Source organism: Micromys minutus, assembly GCF_963924665.1.
Source record: "Micromys minutus genome assembly, chromosome: 33".
NCBI classification, from domain to species: Eukaryota; Metazoa; Chordata; class Mammalia; order Rodentia; family Muridae; genus Micromys; species Micromys minutus.
The window spans coordinates 6,870,175-6,892,341 of record NC_137968.1 but is presented as its reverse complement, the minus strand read 5'-3'; the positions used below and the strand labels follow the sequence as shown (position 1 = coordinate 6,892,341).

General features: G+C 39.7%; 1 protein-coding gene across 2 annotated transcripts in view; it reads right to left on the bottom strand.

Annotated features, from left to right (window-relative positions):
* Window positions 1–22,167, bottom strand: part of ZFPM2 (zinc finger protein, FOG family member 2) — a gene marked incomplete at its 5' end in the record, with an annotated part of 432,774 nt that overhangs the window by 136,270 nt on the left and 274,337 nt on the right. For both annotated transcript variants that reach the window (XM_080909373.1, XM_080909374.1), the window contains one exon: window positions 13,859–13,970. In XM_080909373.1, the coding sequence (XP_080765499.1) occupies window positions 13,859–13,970 (112 nt within the window). The remainder of the gene's footprint in view (window positions 1–13,858; window positions 13,971–22,167) is intronic.

The following is a 22,167-nucleotide window of genomic DNA, read 5'->3' as shown; positions in this document are numbered from 1 at the left end:
TCTCTTTGGAGGGACGGAAGCAGCAAATGATGACAATTTGTTAAGAAGTTTTAGAGTCCTCAGTACACACACTTAATAAAGTTCTGTGAAATGAATAATAAAGTTGCTATTCCTTGAAGGATGATACAAAGAATATATCAGTCTAGAAAATTTTTATAGACACAGAATACCAGATAATAGTGGCAAACATTCGGTTTTCAAAAGTAAAACTGGGTTAGGATCATTTATTTTAAATGACGTTCAATGAGGAATACGCAGAACCATGTAAATAGATATATTCTATCTGCTCATATATGGACTTTTGTATATGTGGTCCATTCCCTTGGTTGGGATATTCATGCTTGATACATGGCAAAATGCTCTCATGGTTAACCCAATGTTGTCTGACAGTTACGAAGACCTCAGAAAATGAGAATGTATCTTTCCCAAGCTACTAATGCCTGTCATGACATTTAAGGTGACCCCTTGAGATTACAAACAGACTTCTAAAATAGGATTGACTTCTACACCAAGAGTAGCAGAAACAGCCTTTGATGTGGGTATCAGAGCACAGACTTGATAGCTGGCTGCCTTTTTTTTTTTCTTCTTCATGAAAAACAAAAATCAAAAGTCATGGTCACTTCTCTGCAGTAAACAGGATCCAGAAGGATTTAGTATGAGAGAATCAATGTCTTGACATAATTGCTGGGCTAAGATTTCAAACAAAGCCCCACGGTAAGACAGCATTTCTTTTATAGGCAGATCCTGTTTGTTTTCCATGTTCTTTCATATATGTATGAACTTCCTGACATAGCACAACGTATGTCATGTGTGTAGCTTTCCTAGAACTTTAAAATCCTTCCTATGACACATTTTCTCGATATGGAAGAAATGACTATGTGCATACTGGATTTTCAAACAATTTTCACATTACTAATTGTTGATGCCATATCAAGTCCTACTGAGAGTTATTCTTTGAAGATGAATCATAAATACCTTAAATACTAGTTCAGTTTTAATAAGGACATATTATGTGATGCTTATGGATATTTAGAGGTAAAAAATAGTGTTAACATATCTCAGGTGCTTTAAACTTTCTTGGGACCATGGGATCAATCCAAGGTAATGATTTTTACCTACCTTGTGCAGTACTTCTCAGAGTAAGTACAAGAATCAGGCTTTTCATTTCAGGTAAATAAAATATGAAGTATAGGAGAGTATAGCAAGCAATGGAGTGTTTTAAATACACAGGCATGGTTGGAGTCTATAGTAGAAGTATTAAACGAATAGACATAACAGTTTGAAATAAAACAAAAAGGGGTAAATGAAAAAAAAACATGAATAGATTTGGAGGAAGGGAAGGGAAGGGGAGATGATGTAATTACAGTACAAAGAAGACATGATTTAAAAGCACTTATGAGATTGTACAGGAAGAAACCAATGAAGGAAGACTCTCAATGCCATGTCGTTGTTGAATGGACAATGATAGAGTCACTTGTCATTGGACAAGGATGAGAAGATCAAACTAGATCAAAGTAGATCAAAAACTGGCAACAACCTGACTGCAGGAAAACTGTGAGAAGCTCACCCCAGTGGAGTTGGAAAAGTGGTTAGTCAGGAAAGGAGATGTGAAAACTGAGGGTATCACAGATGTCGTGCTTCTGAAGAGCACTCATGCTGGAGAAAAGCAGCAGAGATTTCCTGGGAGGCTGACAAATAGAATTCATGCATTTGCTAAACCGACAGTACCGTGACAAAAGAGAAAATGGTAAGAACGAAACAAACGGATGGGGAAAGCAGACAGTGAAACCGGACAAAACCCTGGAAGCTAGAAAATTAATTCAGGGATAAACAACAGGCACGAACACATGAAGGTAAAAACCCAAGCACATAATGGGAAAGAGGCTAAGAAGCAAGTGTATTGATTCCATGAATTTAGACAAGGTCTCTGAGTAAAAGTTCCTAAGACTGCAAAGGTGTGAAGACAGAAATGACCATCACCCAACACGGCTAACCAATCCCCATCAAGCAAAGTAGCACTTCCGGAAATGCCATTACGACTCAGACATTTCAGAGGCCTGGCATGGGCAGCGTTTGGTTTCAGGCGTGGGCTAATCCAAGGGGGTTACTTATGAGCCATGTAGAGGAATATGAGGGAAACCACTCCCAACAGGCAAAAAATGACAGCAAAAAGCCTAGACTTACACAGACGAAACCATGCTGACGTCAACAGCAGACACAAGACTTTCACAAGCTTAAGCCAGACAAAAATCCCAGCATGAACGGAGGCAAGAGAGGAGGTCACAGAATCCACCACTAACCTGTTGGCATTTGACAGCAACGGAGACAGGAAGAATTCGAATGATGGGAGTCTAAGACTCTTGTCACTCCCAAGTATAGTTGGATAACACAAACTAGACCCACTGGAGGGCGAGAGATCTCACAGTTGGATGAACAGTGAGGTAAGGCTGGAGAGGTCTGATATGGAAGGACTCAGGGGGGGAGGGATCTAATCAAAATAAATGATAGAAAGTTCCCAAATAACTAACAAAAATATTATGTTTAAAAAGGACTGAATTTTGAGAAGCTGGTTACCATGGCTGTCTACCGTCCTGTGATCATGTACAAATATCAGCAGGTGTTCAGTCTTGTCTACTTGCATGGCTTTTGCACCGAGACTTGAGTTAATCAGTCTTAAGAAGGGCAACACACATCTATCTGTGTACGATAAACAACTTGAGAGAAGCGTCAGCGTGAAATACAAGGACCAAAATGGCAAGATGAAAGAAAGAAATGAGGCATAACATAAAAAATTCTTTCATCCCCTCCATATCTTATTATCCGAGGCAAAGGAAATGAGAGCTATATTAAAGGCCACATGTTGAAAAATGAACACAGGAGGAAAACCTTGTGTTCATTATAAACAAGTTGCTAAAAGTTAGGGGACAATGATGGAATAAGATTGGAATACATTTTGGGAAAATTGACCAAAGTTTTCAGACTATTACTAAAGATGCACAACAGTCTCTATGTGCTTTCATAACTATGTATAGAGCAGGTACTCTGTGTCATGCATTGTGTGAAAACATACTCTTGTTCTGACCAAAATCATCATGAGAAGAGCATTGAAATTTCAAATAGGAGACTAGAGACATAGCTCACCAGTTAAGAGCGCTTGCTGCTCTCTCAAAGGTCCCGAGTTCAATGCCTGTCATCCTAGTGGTATCTCACAACCATCTTTAATAGGATCTGGTGCCCTCTTCTGATATGCAGGCATACATGCAGTCGGAGCACTCACATTCATAAAATATATAAACAAACAAATCTTGGGAAATGTCAGATGTGAAGGGAAATGAGAGAGAGAGAGATGGAACTGGGTATCGTGTTCTCCCCAGCTTCAGGCACTGGAATGTCCATCTCTTGCTGCAGCCTGGAGAGCAGAACCATGCGAACAGTGCTAGTGATTACAAGAGTCATAAGGAGCCGGAGAAAAAGCAAGGTAAGGCCAGATCAGTGTGAAGTCTCTGCTATAGTGATATGTCCAATCAGATGTACAGCGTTTATGGCACTGGAATGGGAGAGCTGGACAGTAGTGAAAGAAGAGGCCATGGAGGTAGACAGTGGCAGGTGGCATGTCCCTAGAAGGACACAGTCCTAACTGCACCTTGAGTGAAAGCAAATGGATCTTCCCCTTTTCTATAAATGAACGAACTAATAATTTTAGGCTTTGCAAATTGGATTGTCATACAGTTATTCAACTCTTCTGCTATAGTAGAAGGTGGTTTTAGACCACGTAAAAGCAAATTTCTATGACCATTTTCTAATGAAACTATGTACACAAACATCCTAGTTAGCCAGATTTGGCCCTGAGCACTATCCGTACTTATAAGCACTTTGATTATAATGGGAAGTCCCTGGAGGTTTTCCTGTAATACCAGTTTCCAATCTTTGTGAAACAACACAGAGTCCTTATCTAACTGTCTATGTAGTCAGTGTGTTGGGGGAAATGAAAACCTGCATCTCCATATATCATTTTAGATATTAATTAGAAAAATTAATCCAGAATGCTAAGTCCTATTTACCCATGCAGGTGACATATTTATTGTATGACAAAATAAGACAAAAAACTAACCAGAAACTTGCTACAAATCTCTTATTAGTGGTGGGTCTTTCATTTTTTTCTCAAGCACAACTTAGTAGAGGGTCCTTTCCTGATTCGTTGGTTGTGATGGTTAATTCTGTCATCAACCTGACTAGATTAACAATCATGTAGGGCACATGCCTTTGGGCACAATAGGAGGGGCTCTCAGAGATATTTAATGGATGGTAGAACTATGGTTGGCACTATCCCTTAGGACAGGAATCCAGAGGGAAGATATGAGAAAGGCAGAGGAGCAACAGCATTCATGGTACACAACTGCATCCTCTCAATTAATCTGTCCTTTCCTAGGTTGTTGTTCTTTTTATTATTTGTTATTTGTTTTTTTGTTTTTTTGTTTTGTTTTGTTTTGGGTTTTTTTGTTTTTGTTTTTTTTTTGTTTTGTTTTTTTTTTTTTTTTTTGTTTGTTTTTTTGGTCAGGTATTTGGTCACAGGGATGAGGAAAGGAGCTCAGACAGTGCTATTCTGAGCATCTCACAAATAGTAACCATCTGTCTGTTGGGTCTAGCTAGGAGTAAGTTGTTGTGAGCAGCAAACAGCCAGCAGTATCCCCAGGCTGATAAAGCTCATAAAAGAGAGGTGTAGTGTTTAGAGTGATGGATCCACGTGACACAAACCCACTGCCCTGCAAATAAAGAAAACGAAGTCAGGTAACGAGTACCGTAAGGAGGCTGGTTTATCACCTGCTAGAAGTGTGTGACACCATTTTCCCATCGGGATATCGTTTTGAAATGAATGTGGATAAAAACTTACTTTCAACACGGTTATCTGGCTAAACTCTCATTTTGATTATAGATGTGAGCAGCTCTACCAGGACGTGATAATCAAGGACTCCTGGTGTCTGTCAAGGGAATGGTAGTAAACGTCTTTACCCATCAGGGTTCTCATTTGCAGGTTGCCTACCCTTACAAAACTGTACTTTGTGAATATCCAATGGTATGGGCCACTGTGCTTACAGGTTCACACCCTTGAAATGCCCTCACCCGGTTCTCACAACTGATACTTGACTTTCAACAAAATAAAGCAAGACCAAATTCCACACCCTTCATGAGTCTTGGCTTGCTTATGAGCTACTGACTGAAGCCATTACTTAGGTGTTTAAATTTCCTCGATTAATAAAGATGCCAGTGTGTTTGTTAAGGCCACAGCTTGCTTTAGATTGATTTGTATCCTCATTTCAATACCACGTTTTGGAGAGTGTATGTGTTCTCAATTACTTATATTTTATTTAGGAAATGATCTTAACACACAAAAAAATAGTTTTAAGGTATTCATACATGGATTAGGAAAGTTTAATTATATAATATATATTTAATTATTTTAGTTGTTAGCTGAATGGTACAACAGGTTCCCAAGCACATATGTAGACATGAAGAATGGGTTTGCTCTCTAGCAGTGTAAGGCAATGAATGAATGAATGAATGAATGAATGAATGAATGAATGAATGTGAGAATGGGTTAAGACAGAGTGATTTGACATGCAAGTACTTTTCTTACACTCTTAGAGGAGAATGCGCTAAGAAGGAAAGTTTATTTTTAAGAGAGGATACAAGGCTCACGATTCTGTTGTTTGCACAAGCACTTGCCTAGCACGTCTTGGGCTTTAGGTTCTAATGTTAATATGAAACACAAGTAGATTCAAATAATATCCCCAAATTGCTCCTTTGCAGAAATACTTTTGCAATTTTATGCAATTTTATCTTACTCCTTTTCTGGTGCATATGATTTTAAATGTTACTTTAATTATAGTAGATACAAAAGCATATTTTCTGCTTTTTCTCAACTCGAATTACAAGGCAACAATCTCATCTATTCTGTATGATGCTTAAAAGGCTACTTGCTATGTCTTATTCTAAAAAAAAAAAATATTCTTAGGTGTTGTCCCTCAGTTTAGGTGACAAAGATACTTCTGAGGTTGGCTTCGAGATTACCATCTGACTGACAGACTAGCTAACATTCTCACGTGATAGTGATTCACCTCTCCAAAGACCCGGCTCTTTATTTCTCATGTTCATACACATAACACTGATAGATGCTCAGTCCCTGTCCTTTGCCAACAGTCTGACTTCGTTTCTAACCCTCCAGAGACACAAGCGTCACTCATATATGAATCCAAGTTAAAATATATTTTTGTCTAACACATGTTAGCACATCTCCCTCATTAAGGCAACCGATGATATAATACAGGCTTATTTACCAGGATTTCACTGAGAAAACTCACCACGGCATTTGGATGAAAATAAGTATATTTTTGCATACATAGCATAAATTAATAATAAATGTAAATGTGTAAACAGACTTGGGTCAGCAGGATACTAGTAAGCCATTAACACATTTGTACAAACAGGAAATGCGCAGGAAGAAATGGAACCAGCAGAGAATCCAATATTTGCTAAATCCTCAGCCATTAGGCCATTTGCAACAGAAATTTCTGTTAGCAAAAACTCCATCACTAGTGAGGCCGCTTGTCTTGACCTTACAGACCTCTCTGAAATGACCCTTTGAATCAAAACTGTGCTCTTCTAAAGCAGCCATTTTTTCCAGTCAGTGATTCTCAGAGCAGGCATAAGAAACTGCTCACGCCTCAAAATGTATTTCTCATTTTAGCAGAACTTATCCAGAAAAAGCCTCAGACAATCCTGAAACACGTCGGGTTTTCAGCGTCACGTTATCCTGTGGTGCTGTGCAATCAATTACTGCTATACCACCATCATTAATAACTTTCTTAATGAAAATGATTCTGTTGATCTCTGTTGTATTTTAATTATCAGAGTTAAGCATAATTACACTGCAGCTCTGAGCTGGCATGTGGACTCCTTTAGGGCGCAATTTTGTTTTAACACACTGATAATGTAATTTTACATTGTGTCAGTTTGTTTGGTTATTATCCAGTTGTACAATTCCACTGTATTCCAGATAACAGATAATAACCTTAGTACCTCCTATATCCTGAAGTCATTTAAAAAGCAATATTGGAATTCTAAGACTAGCTAACTTAATCGTCTTATGATTTTATAATTCCCACTGCTAAATATTTGGTTCAGGCACTCAACTCTCTTTCAAGAATCCAGCAAAATGAGATGACATTCATACATTTTTTATTAATTTAGCGACTATTTAAATCCATGTTTAAAAATAAACACTATTCTCTTTCGAAATTAGTTTATTATTTGTCTGATATAAGACCCCCTGGGTAAAGGTAAGTGCTGGCTGGCAGACTACTTTGAAAATTGGCTATTATAAGGAACAAGGCTACTGTATCAATGTTCTAACAAACTTCAGCAGGTCTTCTGTTTTAAGGTTAATCACAGTGTAGATAATTAAAAATACTTGTTTTTAAATATTGATGAGTTTAATTAGGGTACAGAAAGTTTCCCAAGTTATATCCTGTTAGAATTTTTGTCATGATTTTATTTGTGCCTAGTACTGGGAAGAAAATCAGTAAAGTCTTAATTTAATAATTATATGACTAAATGTGTAGACAAGTACAACTTGGAACTTTAAAGATGGTCATGGAGTAACACAGATTAAAATAGATTTTATGGTTGCTGCTGTTTCTGTTCTTGAGTATTTTCTTTCCAAAGACAAGCCAAAGAAGGAAATTAACATCACTGAGAAACATGTATGTGATTTTTCAAAGAAGAAAAATAACCTATAATCTTGGCCTAGTCAATAGCGGCTTTGAAAGACATTCTAATTTTGTTTTTTAAAAATAGTCACAAAATTAGTCTTGAGACTGAATACCAGGTTCATATTGCTGGAGTTATTTTTATTGCTGAGTTTTATGTCTCTGAGCCTCAGTCTTTTCTTCTCTAGAATATAAAGATTCTGCTTTTATCATGCATATGTTAGAATAATAAACAGGTTTAGAAACAAAATTATCATACTAATATTTGTATAAGATTATCATTAAAAAGTAAAATAAAGAGTGAAGCAGATGGTTCAGCAGGTGACAGTACTTGTCAACAAACCAAAACACCCAAATTCAGTTGTTAGAACCAGAAATCAAAATGAGAAAATCGACTTTTACATGTTGGCTCTGACTTCTGCATGTGTGTCCTATTCCACTCACACAAATAATATATACAAACAGATACACAAATAAATAAGTAAATGATAAAAGCAGGAAAACATTATGTGTCCGATGAACAACAGAGTCAATGGCTTCTTTAGGCTACAGGTCTCTGGGTTTGTGATATATTCTTAAAACTAGATAAGAAGACTCAGTGCTTCTTAGTAAGAGCTGTAGACTTTCCCCCTCTTAAAGCACAGATAGACATGTATTCTTTTACATCCTCATTAAGACCTGGTGCCATTGTCTGTTAACTTTTTGCCCCTAAGGGTTGGCTTGGTTGAATCAGGAGTGTTAGCCTTGGTAATCAGGCAGACTTGGTAATCAGGTAGACAATCAGGAGTATTAAGGTTGTCTTAACACACACAGGCTGTGTCTAGGTGTTTCCCCATAAAATTACACCAAGAAGCTACTGGAACACCGTATCCATGAAAGCCTACAGAGATAGGTATCTAGAAACACTGTATCCGTGGAAGCCTACAGAGATGGGTATCTAGAAACACTGTATCCATGGAAGCCTATGGACGTAGCTGTCTAAAGAGAAGGTAAGGGGTTGACCTTGATTTTATGTAGTCTTTATAATGACAGTATGCTCCCTCCTATATGGACTCTGGAGTCAGGGGAAACAGGAGCAATTTGATAGCTTTCCATTCTTCTGATTGACATTTTGACTTTGCACAGAGACCTAGCAAGTGAGTTATATAGAAATAACTGCATGCCAAACTAACTTTGAAACTGGGATGGTTGGAAAAACAAAACAAGCAAACAAAAAACCTCCATGCAGAAGAAGCTAAAGGTGTAGCTTTGAATACTCAGAATAGTTATCTAGTTGTTGGGTTTTTCCCATGCATGAAAAGGTAACCAAGCCTCCTAATTTACGGAAGCTAAATAGATGGGCAGCGATCAGTGGATGTTAGCAGTGTTGGCCTGGGCACTCCTCCAGCTATGCTTTCTCTAACTCTAGTGTGGGGCTGTTGACTATGTTGCCTCTGGAGATAAGAAAATTAGAATTATCTGGGGTCTGTTGAGAATAATAGCAACCAACAGATGACCAACAAATCTGGCCTTTCACTGTCTGGATGACCTAATTACTTTCTGGAAGGACATGGGACAGTCGAGGCAGGAAAAACACATCAGATTAAGAATGTTAATGTCAAATACTGTCTTATCTTCTTTGGCTAAACAGAACGATGCCAGCTTGTCAAATGGCTGTAAGTGACAAAATGTGACTCTTAAATACTGATTTTACAGATGCCTAGAAAAGAAAAGCTTTAGAGTTATATTTAATCTTGGCGCTAACTGTATTTAGCAGTATTTTACGTAAGTCTGAGTCATCAATGATTACAGAACGAAGCCTATTTTTATCCCTTAACAAACACTACAAAAAATGTCCCCATTAAACCATTTATATCAAATGCTATCCATACAAATTTGTATTGTATTTGGTGATGGGCTCTGAGATAGTCGGGTCCTGTGGTAATGTAATTGACACAGAGTTTGCAAGTAGTGTGCGTGAGTGTTTGTCCAGAAAACAAATAAAGAACACAGACATGTCATCAAGAATGTATGCTTTTTCCTTAGTGAAAGCTCAAAAGACTTTGACACTGATGACCCTTATGTCCAGCTACCTGGATCTGCCGTAGGTAGGTGATCCTGTGCCATGGCAGCAACTCCAGGGTTGTATTTAAGCTACTTTTTTTGTGACAACCCTGGCTCATGTCCAGCTAATTCTCTTAAGCTTCCAGCATAGGATAAGGATGCTAGTGAGAGTCATAGTAAGTCACTTTCTGTATTGCTTACAGCTCACTTTTTCTCTCGTGGCACTGTATTGGCAGAGAAGTCTGGAGCTAGCTGCCACTTCGTATACAAGCTGCTTGTACAAGGAAGGAAAGTCAGCAAACAGATGTAGAAGGCCAGTAGAGTCTGGGCAACTGGATCAAGCTGTCCCTAAACTCCAGGGTATCTTCATAGTCTCAGCTATACATGCAGATTGCACCAACTATTCTAGACAAAAACATATACACACACCATGCTCACATAGATTGCATGAGCACAGATACACCACATACACTGTGCACACATAGACACAGCATACAGAGACCATAGCAGAGAGAGAGAGAGAGAGAGAGAGAGAGAGAAAGACAGACAGACAGACAGACAGACACAGAGATAGAGACACAGAGACAGACACAAAGAGACAGATGATACGAGGGACAGAGACAGGTACAGAAACAGAAAGAGAGACAGACACACAGAGGGATAGAGACAGACAGAGGCTGACAGAGATAGAGGAACAGACAGAGGGACAGAGACAGAGACACAGAGGTCAGAACCTGTAGGGCCAAAAGACTTATTTTCCTATTTTCCTATGACTCAAATGATTTAAGAATGCAGGATACTCTGTTCCCTCCAGAGTCAGTCTGAGTACTCCAAATTGGTTTCAGTTCTTCAAAAGCTTTGGAAGAGATTTGGGTAGTCTGCAGTGGTTCTCCAAATTTTGGTACTCGGGAAAGCACAGTTATCTAAAGGTATTCACTGATGGAGAACTAAAACATTTTCCACATGACTGCAGTAATTGACCAAGCATTACTACCAACATATATGGTAAGTTTTCAAGACAAATTGGGACATGCATCAAGTATTTGGTCATTGGATCTTCTTTAATTTCAGGATACTGCAGCATATTTGGGGGTAAATATTATATTTTATGAACTTAGGGCATTATCTGACTGTTTTGAAGGAACTTTTGATGAAATAGTTGTCTAGAGAAAGGTGGAGTCACACAAAGAACACAGGGTTTGGATTGGCAAGGACCTGGATTAAAATTTGCCTTTATTATTAGTTTCTTGACTGCAAAAATTATAGGTCTCTCTCAACCTTACACATACAAAGTGGAGAAAATATGAAATGTCTTAAGGCTTCATGTAAAGAGGGTAGCTTTTAGTGTATAGAACTAAACTAAATGAATGTTTATTGGCTTTGAGACCACAATACATGACTTATGTAACGAGTTCTTTTATTTATCTCTTGCAAAACAGAGACGTGTATCTGGTTCCTCAGAGGATATGTGAAGAAATGATCCTCTACAGGGTTCATTGCAGGCCCAGTCTAATGCTTATAATTCTTATAAATTTGAAAATGGCAAATAACCTTTGGCATCCAGAAAGAAAAAAGTATAGGCAATTCATGTCTTTCCATATTTGGCAACATTTAATGTACATCTATTACAATGATTGGCAGCTATTCATCATTTATTTAGTTCATCAATCAGTATTTCCTTCCTTCCTTCCTTCCTTCCTTCCTTCCTTCCTTCCTTCCTTCCTTCCTTCCTTTCTTCTTTCCTTTCTCTTCCTTTTTTTTCCCTTCCATTTTGTTTGTGCAGAGAGCTTGCCTGGTCAATGGCAGAGAATTCTTGCATCTACTTTTCTTGAACATGATTCATCATAAGAAAGAGAATGATAATCAATGGAAGCAGTGTTGACAGTTCGGTACATGATTACGAAAGAGGACTCAAGGAGTACCCCAAAATAGTGCCTGTCAGTGTACAAAACTAGTACATGGTTGGACTTGGTGTATGTTTTATGAGTTGACTGATAATTAATAACCCAAAGATATTAGCATTTTGTCTAAGCTCCGCATCCCAGTTGCCTGGCAATAGCCATGTATGCCTGACTCACTATAAAAGGGGTTACTTGTTCCCTGTCTCTTGTTTTTGCTCTTCCCTTCTTGCTCCCACTCCCTTTCCCCTCTCTCTCCAAGTGCCCATGGCCAGCCTCCAGCCTCTACTTCTCTACTTTCCTTCTCTCTCTCTCTCTCTCTCTCTCTCTCTCTCTCTCTCTTTCCCTCCCTCCCTCCCTCCCTCCCCCCCCCTCTCTATTCTGTACCATCATGTGACTGGTCCTTCATGATGAAGGGATGCCCAACATGGGCCCATCAAGGCACCCCCTTCCCCATACCTGACTACATATCCACCAAAACATATTCCTACTCTCTTTATCTTTTGATAAACACATCAGAAGATTACCCAGAACTTGCTTATGGACAAAAGCCTTGAAGAAAAGACAACCATAATACAGAGGCAAAATTGGGCCCAATGCCCCATCTAAAGCACTTACTGCAATGACTATGGAATTATAATTTTTAATTAAGAATTGTCTTTCCGAAAATAAGTCCAGATATAAATGCAGTGGGGCTGGATCAGCTCAGAGGAAGGACATTTTCACTGTCCTTTCCTACTGTATCCTTACACTGAAGATCAGTTATGATTGCCTAGTGAAAATCCACTCCCCCAATGGAACTGATCTGCCAAGAATTCCTTCATATTTGGATTCTGTATGCATGGATTTGTAAATTGACTCACTGTACTCTATTCTGACAAGTTCTAGTGTCATAGTCAAGGGAAATTTTATTTCTCTTTTAGTTAAAAGATACAGTCCGAATATCCCAGATATTTAAAGTTAGAAACCGGGTGGCTCTGTGGCCAGAAATTACAGAAGAGAACAGAATATAATCAAACCCTGGTGTGCAGGTTATGTGTTAGCTCGCAAATTCCCTCTTTCCGGTGTTTCAGCTTTCAAAGGCGCAGGGTAGTTTCGAAGCAATCCTCTTATAAATGTACAAATTGTAATGATTATAGGAACAAGTTGTAATTGTTTCTAGCAAGTTTTTAAGAGTCTTTGATGTTCTGATTAGTGTTTCATATGTTAATATATTGATAGAGATGCTTATTCGCTTGCTCCGTCGTATGCTTTCATGGTTCCTAGGTTCAATGAGCAAACAAATCTTTGATCTCAGTGGGTCTATTTGGTTAAAAAAAAAAAAAGCCTGAAAGAAATGAAACATGAGAAGCAAAAGGTTCTGCAATATTCACGAAGAAGTGAGAGTGGGGAGTTCACTGTGTGAATTCTGAGCTAACCTGTGACTTAAAGGTAGGAAAGAAAAACACACACACAAGGCTTCAAGCCCCATACCCACCCATTTCTGCAAACCTCAACACACAAGACCACATTCCTGTCTCAGTGAGAATTGTTTCCTGATGTGTCATCACTGAATTGCAATCTTTTTGTAGCTACAAGACCTTGGCTAGGCTGATGTCACACTGAGCAAATCAAAGGCAGCACTCTGAGAGCCAGGGGCTGCCTCCTCCTTGTAGCCTTCTGCCATTCACAAGCATCCTCGGGCAGAATGTGGGCTTTGCCAAGGTTTCCTTTTCAGCTTCCTTCTCATCCTGATGTCAGGAATCTGACTGCAAGCATGTGTCTGAACTATGCGTCTGGACACAGAGTGCTAAGTTTCAAAAGGTATACGCTTTGTGGCTGATAGTGCCCAAAGAAGGGAATCAGAGATTTCACAACAGGCAGCTATCCGTAAAACTAAGAGTGAAGAGAAGGCACCCAGGAGAAGCCATTCAGACAGGGGGGGCTTAGAAAATGTGCAGAGCCCTAAGTAATTAATGCTGTGACTTTGGTGTTTCTATTGTCCAGAAGTAAACAATCAGAAAGCTTCGTGGAAAACCGCAGACCAGTGAGGCTCTCAAAGGAAAACGGAAGGAAGATGCTTACATTGTGCGTGGTCCTCTGCTCTGGAGCAGTTTGGTTACTCAGTTTTTAGTGCCCCCGAGGAGACAGGGGAAGGGACCCGGAACTTACCTTTGCTGTACACAATGCAGTTGTTCTTGCTGTCCTCTACTCCTTGGCAAGTCACATCCAGAAGCCACTTGGGACCAGCAGTCAGCACCATGGGGACCTGAGCCTTGGTCTTCTGTGGAAAGATAGCAGACAGATGCTGTTTGCTCTTGTTGATTAAGAACTTGAATAATCACTGTACTAATAATTTCATTTCTAAAAAAAATAACCAAGTCTCCTAAAAGGGAATCCAAGGCCTTCTTGTTCCTCCTCCTGGTAGCTTTCTAAGATGACAGAAGCTGGAAGGTTTGCCTGCTTTTACTAATTTTGAGTGGTGAAATTATTATCTAGCCCCCCCCCCCCCAAAGATACTGGATCAGATCTCTGAGATTAGGCAGACCTCTTGTGGCTCTGAAATATAAAAAGAGTGCAGACAACTCTCATGGAAGAGAGCAAAATGTTTGGACGTGAACTTTAGACACATTGTACTTCTCTATCAGCAGGATCTCAGAATTTCCCGAAACAGACAGGAAAGAATTTAAAGAATCGGGATCTATTTCAAAGCTCTCTCCTGAGTAAAACATTTATATTAGAGTTGGTGCTTCTTCGGAATGAATAATGAAGTGCACCCACCTGCCTTTGCTGAAGTGTGGGTATGTGGTCTGAATCTAACTGCAATTATAAGGATGCTAAGGTCTCAGCACACATTGTCTCCAGGAAACAGTAAAAGAGCAACCCCTGAATAAATCAAGTACAGAAAGACAGAATCATGTCTGAGCGACCCGTTGCTCATACAGGACTGGAGGTCAGTTGTACCATTCTAACAGAATATAAAAAATAGGTAAATTTAATTCTCAACAGTTTCAGCACTTTTGGGAGCCTGGCACCTGGAAGTCTTTACCTTTAAAACCCGTTTGATACATTTACATGACAAGAGATTCACTGGGGAGGAAATCAGGAAGTCTCCATGAGAAGGTGCTTCCCCCATGAGTCACTGGGAACTGGCTTTCAGACTTATCATTCACCAGCCTGTGTTCTGTGTATCAAATATCAGGAAACCACAACACCGAGGACAATACAAGGGTCTCAAGGTAATTTCTGAACTGAATTTTCACCTAGATATGATTCTGCCAAGGAAATCTCGGTGCATCCTGGGACTTCCTCGCGCATTCCGCGCTATCATGAATTTCCCAAACTGACACTCACAAGTGTTCACAGGAGGATTTTCATGTGCCCTGGCGACTTCAGACCTCACAGGAATCTGGAAAATCCATTTCACCGACCTCACAACAGCAGGGACTGTGTGCAACATACCAATCCATTTCCACAGCAAAGAGATGTTCAAAACTGTATACAAGACAGGTGCTGACTCCTTTTTGTTAAAATAACAATCATATTACTAAAGGTAATGACTACAATGCACTGGGGTAATAAAATAGTCTTTTGTAAAGGGTACATTTAAGAACAAGTTTGAAATGATAGCTATGTACTGTGTGTGTGTGTGTGTGTGTGTGTGTGTAATGATTTGGGTAGCTGAGAATGTGCAGCAACCCCTACTCAGCCACACAGAACTGACCTCTCCTTACAATCAGTACCACTTCTATATGGTATCAATAACCCTCTTAATACAACCCCAAAGGACAATCTGCCCCAGTAATCTCTCTGGATACTCAACCTGAGGCCTTCCTGTTATGTAAAGTTTTCAGGAAATCTAAGTGTAAGATAAATAAGTCAGCTAACCTGTATCTAATCTACCATTCATCACACACACACTAGAGAGAAGGGGGAGAGAGATTCAGCTCAGCTCTTAGTATTAGAAATATGAGTCCCTTTTGTTGTTAAAGATTCAGGTGAAGATGTTAATTGCTTCATAAACTGTGAAAAAACGATCATAGCATGAGCCCACACACCTGAAAATTGCTTGGGAGTTATTCAATGGCCAGGGGGGGAAAGTCTGTGTTTTAGAGTCTCAGGGGATACCAGAGGGTCAACATACAAGAAACAATGTACAGTTACTGAGATCATGTGGGCCAGTGCTGAACAATATGTAAGAAAACAGAGTGTACGTGCTAAACTAGGTTCTGGAACTCTGTGTTTACATTTTTAGAAATTCTTTACAACCTCATCGTCCTTCTCCTCATTGCCTCCCCCACACGTTTTTTTTTTTTTTTTTTTTTTTTTTTTTTTTTTTTTTTTTGAGACTGTGTTTTTCTGTGTAGCCCTGGCTGCTCAGAAATTTATTGTGTCCAGCTGGCCTTGAACCCAGAGTTCTGCCTTCCTCTGCCTCCCAGAGTGCTGGGATTAAAGGTGTGTGCCTCCACCTCCTGGCTTTTAAAGCTTTTCTTACCATCAGCAGATTCCTAAAAGAAAGGGCTAGCTTTCTGTCCTCACCATTGTCATTGAAGGCCTTATTTCTCAAACAAGAAAAGTCTTAGAGGGACATGCTTGGGAGTGAAGATTGTCACTACACATCAGGCAAAACCTTTGTGATGAATTCTCTAAGTCAGTGGCTCACAACCTGTGACCTCTGAATACAGTTCCTCATGCTGTGGTGACTCCTAACCATAAAAGTATTTTCATTGCTACTTCATAAGTCTAATGCTGCCACTGTTATGAACCATCACGTAAAGATCTGTTGTGCAGCATATCTGATAAAAGACCCCTGTGAAAAGGTCATTTGGACACAAAAGGGTCGTAAGCCACAGATTGAGAATCACCACCTGCGTAAGCAGACATAGCCAATAGATGGCTTAAGATGGAAGATGATGGGTAACGTGAAGTCGACTATTTACATAGTGTGGTAGATGCTTGCCTTGCCTTTCAGTTGAGTAAATCAAGCCTGAATGATGGAAGTAATATCACGTGAGCATATACCTGGAAGTAATATCACGTGAGCATATACCAGATAGAAAGCAATGACATGTCTGTGTTGTTGTTTGCGGTCCTGGCATGTTCACAGGAAGTGAAACCCGACATCCCACGTTCTCTTAGACTGGAGGGTTTATGAGGAGGCAGAGGTGTTATGCTCACTCTAGCAGCCACTGCTACCGAAATATTAGTAGTTTCTGTCTGCTTAATATCCGTCGCATGCAGACTTCTAGTACTCTCCCTGAGTGATGTTCTTTCTCTTTCTGTTATGTCAGCATTAGATAATTACATTTTTATTCCCACTATTTTATCCCTCAACAAGTTAAGACAAGAGGAGATGACTTTGTAAGTCAAAGCAAAAAGAGTTGGTTATGATCATTTCTGAATGATAAGTTAATATTGTATCTCTTGACACTCTGGTGAGCATGTACTCATACACCGGGCCTCAGCCCGGGTAGATATCAATTTAAGAAATAGAATTGAAAGCGAGACACCTTTTTCCACTCCATGTCAGAAAGGCTGAGTGTAACAAGTTCTAGCTGAAAGCTGTACCCAAGCTGTAACATAAATAGTAAGTAGATAAAGAATCTCAAGGGACCAGCTATTACAGTGGTAAGGAGGTGAGTCAATTTCTTTCTGAAGAAGTCAACTTTTGTAGAGATTGACTGCTTTCAAAGAAGATTACCAAGTGTGAGAAGGAAAGAGAGTCAGCCAGGATTATAGGAAATGTACACTCCAGAAAAATCCATGAATAGAAAATAACAATAATTTCCACATTGATCACTGGGTTCATTTCCTCCTGTCTCTCTCCGGTATGAGGAGCCATAGCGATTCTAGAGTTTTAGAAACTTTACATTTCTCTGGATTAATTCTCTAGATTAAAGGAGGGATTTAAGGCGAATATTCATCAACATGTACAATACACAGCTGGCAAACTCACTGGGGAAAAGAAAGTGCTTATGAAAGGCATGGTGGAAAGGAAAATGGTCCTGAAGACAGCCAAGCTCCAAGGTCTCAGGACCTGTAAATGTGTTACCTTCTTTAGAAAAATATGTGGTTAAAATATTTAGGAGCACAAGAAGGTAGGTTGCCCTCAATTATGCAAATAGATCCATTCAGATCCCAGGAGCTCCCAAAAGTAGGAAAGGAAGACAAGAGGGTCAGTGAGAAGCTTCTGAGATGCTGGACATAGTGGTTCACACTGTCATTCCCACCACTCCAGAGGCTGAAGCAGGGGGATTGATGTGAGCCTACAAATCACAGGCTAGCCTGGCTGTAGAGTAACACACACTGTGACAATAAATCAAGCAAACAAATTCCACGCACAGAGGATTCCACCTGCCTTTAAGGTCAGGACAGAATTCCGTTATTATTCAATTTAAGCATTATGATAGATAATGCTACTATTCAACAACCATAATAATGTTCAATAATATTATTTTCAAAAACAGTTATTTTTCCATAACTCCCATCTTTATATGTTGAAAGATTCCGTTAAGAGTTAAGTGATCACTGTGTGACTTAACTTGACCACTGAAGGTCAATAACAAGTGGATGGGGTGGTAGAACCCTGGAAGCTCAGCTCCCGAGAGACTGAGGCAGAGTGACTGGGAGGTGGAAGACAGCGTAGCTTACATCATAAGTTCTTGTCTAGAAAAGAATATCAGAACAAAGAAATGAAAAGCAAATAAAGAATAGGAGAGCAAGTAGAGGAGGAGCAGGAAGAAGAAGAAGGAGAAGGAGGAGGAGGAGGGGGGAAGGAGGAGAAGAAGAAGGAGGAGGGGGAGAAGGAAAAGGGGGGAGGAGGAGAAGAAGGAAGAAGGAGGAGGGGGAAAAGGAAGAGGAAGAGGAGGAGGGGAAGGCGGAGGGGAAGGAGGAAAAGGAGGGGCAGGACTGATGTGACTTCCCTGTAGAACAGAGTCTGTAAAAGCAGTAGGCATTTACCACCATGTCCTTCCTTTGCCCAAGGTTTTCAGTAGGCACGTATGAGAGGAACCGTAAGAACTGATGCTCACATAGCATGAGAAAGTCACTTTCTAATGTAAAGGCTCGTGATATTTTTAATGTGTGTGAAGCTCGGTTTATATTAATTTAATTTCCTTTATTTTAGTTTCCATGTTGAAATACCTAGAGATAGAGCTTTTATTTTAGTAAAAGTTTATGCTTTTTCTGTTGCTCTTTCTGTAATAATATAAAACATATAAAAAGGAGTCTTTAATTTCAGTTAAATTGGATTTTAAAAAAACGGCATACTGATTGAGGCTCTACATTGTAAGTTAAGAAAAAAAATATCTGAACTTCTAGACACAGTTTGAACCCGGAGTTTCACGGTTAGACCGCCCACAACTAGACAAACTTGACAAGGACAAAATGGGTCCCAAGTGTCACTTCTTAGAAATAATTAGAATCATCTAATGTGGATAAAAGAGGTCAGACTGGTGTACACTGCTTACTAACCTTTGGAGTTACTGGCCCGACCAAGGAGGTAGCCTTCAATAAATGTTTATATTCGAGTCAAAAGGTTAATGGAGATAAAAGTAGAAAGCCCAAAGGTAAAGAATAGAGGAGAATTCTAACCCAAGGAACCGATGACATAAGGCTGTCTCAGGGATTCCAAATCCTGCTCCAGAGTTCTGTTGAGTGTTTCCGTAATAAGAGCTAGGGAGAGATAGAGTCAAAGGAACATGTGGCTGAGAAGAACTGCACCCCTGCAAAGAGACTGTGGATGCTGCACCCCTGCAAAGAGACTGAAGATGCTGCACCCCTACAAGGCACTGAGGCTACTGCACCCCTGCAAGGCACTGAAGATGCTGCACCCCTGCAAGGCACTGAGGCTACTGCACCCCTGCAAGGCACTGAGGCTGCTGTACCCCTACAAGGCACTGAGGCTGCTGTACCCCTGCAAGGCACTGAGGCTGCTGCACCCCTGCAAGGCACTGAGGCTGCTACACTGCGTGTGAGAAGGCAATTATGGTGTCTTAAACCTTTGCCATTAGAGGAAGGCTGATCACAATGGGAATGATGTCGGTGTTCTTTGAGTGGCTATGCTGTATGCAAAAGGATGCAAAGCCTCTTTGACGACACGCCACGCCTCTACTAATAGGTGACAGCATTTGATGTCTCTTCAATAGCAAAAAATATAGTTAAATGAACATAGAAACATTTCAGAATTACTGTAGATATTAAATTCATATCAGAATCATGGGCCCATGTGAAATACACCCCCACCATCAACACTTCAACTCAATTGCTCTCATATCTAATAAAAAATGACACTGTGTGTGACTTCATCTTTTACGACCATGCATTTCTTTCATAGTAAAATTTTAGCCAATGGACTCAAGTCATTCTCCACGTTGGAATTCGATTCTATTCAGTCTTCCAGTAATGCGAACATGTAACCACTCTCTTTTACTGTGTGATCTAACTAGTGACAATGAATTTGATCTAAAGAAGCAACAGTGTGTTCAGTGGAAGCAAACAGATTACAATCCTTCTAATTCCAGGCTTTACAGAAGGCTGTTTTGTAATTTCAGACATGTCCCATAGCACACATCCCCACAAAATGATCTATTTAATCAGAATTAATTTCCGATCAATAAAATAGTCTTTAAGTAAATAAATATAATATAAAAGGCAAAGTGTAGGAGAAAGGAGGGGGTGGTGCACCCTCATAGAAGCAGGGGGAGGGAGGATGGGGATGGGGATTAATGGAGGGGAAACCAGGAAATGGGATAACATTTAAAATGTAAATACAATATATCAAAATAAAAAAAATAAAACAAATGCTAAAAAAAGGGCAAACCTTCTGAATATACTTGATGTTACTGACATAAGACTTATGTGAAAAGTGTGTGTGTGTGTGTGTGTGTGTGTGTATGTGTGACCTGCACACGTCTTTGTGTGGGGGGTGCACGTGCAAACAGGAGAGGTGGTATTGCCATTTAAAGGTTTAACTACATAAGAAAATGAATTACATTACCTACATTTGTTGTTTGGCAAATAACAACATTTAACTTTATAAATGTTCTAGTCTCAAAACTTATTCTGCCTGAGAAAATTGTTATGCTCTGTGTAATTTTCAAACATAAGCAAAAGAAGACAAAGGAAGAAGAAGAGGAAGAGGAGGAGAAGAGGAGTGAGGAAGAGGAAGAGCAGGAGGATAAGGAGGAGGGAGGAGGAGGAGGAGGAGGAAGGAGGAGGAGGAGGAGGAGGAGGAGGAGGAGGAGGAGGAGGAGGAGGAGGAGGAGGAAGAAGAAGAAGAAGAAGAAGAAGAAGAAGAAGAAGAAGAAGAAGAAGAAGAAGAAGAAGAAGAAGAAGAAGAAGAGAAGAAGAAGAAGAAGAAGAAGAAGAAGAAGAAGAAGAAGAAGAAGAAGAAGAAGAAGAAGAAGAAGAAGAAGAAGAAGAAGAAAAGAAAAGAAAAGAAAAGAAAAGAAAAGAAAGAAGGAACCCCAATAATGTGGCAATATAGTGGCAAATGATAAAGACATCATTTGTCTGATCTAACAGCCGCTGCAGTAGCCAGGAATGCAAGCAAAGAGACATGCATGCGGTTCTGAGAAAAACCCATCTTCAAGTTGCCTGTGGGATTTGGGATGTCAACTGCGCTAAGAGACCTTAAATAAAACAAAGCCAGAGTAGAATATGACTGAGTTCTCCCCCACTATACACACACTCAGACAGTTCCATCTGTATGAATCAACAATTCAAGTAATTGTTATCTCCTGTGGTGTATTTTCTTTACTTTATCTTAACACGAGTCACCGCTTAAATGCAGAAAGTTCGGTAAGAAGAAATAATGATCTTGTTCAAAGAGAGACAAATAATTCTATGTGTGTGCATTATTTAAAGTAAATTCTGCTTCCAAGTAAGACTAACCATTCTTCGATAAATAGAAAAACAATGTGAGCTAAAATTACCCACTCTGGAGGTAGGAATTTTTTTCACTTTACAAATGGGAAGGATCACTAAATTAATAACACCAAACTATCCAGATAGTTATTGGACTTTCATTTTCAGAAAGAATAGACTCATTTCTCCTCCTCTCTGCCAGCCCCACTCCAAAGCCTCATCTGTTCTTCCCGTGCATTTGGCTCCAAGCAGAAGCGACTCTCCAAGATGCCAGCCCTTAACTCCAACCTTTTTCTTTTCTGCGGTTCTGAAAGTCGCAGAGTGTTTAAGGAGTGTTGTTTTGCTCCTGGCAGAGTTTCTGGGTTTGCACCTAATGCAATGTGCAAAAGAGTGTCAGAGCTGAAACTCTGAGAAGAAGGAAAAAAAAAAAAAAAAAAAAAAAAAACAACCCACTACCAACAAAAAAAATAAAACAAATTGTACTCCAGTAGCCTGCCTTTTAAAAGACCGTCACACAAAACCGTGGCAGGGGTCGGGAACATGTGACCTGAAGCCAGTCACTTATCCTCTGAAGGTCTCACCTTCTTTCTGTGTAAGATGATCTCATAGGTCCT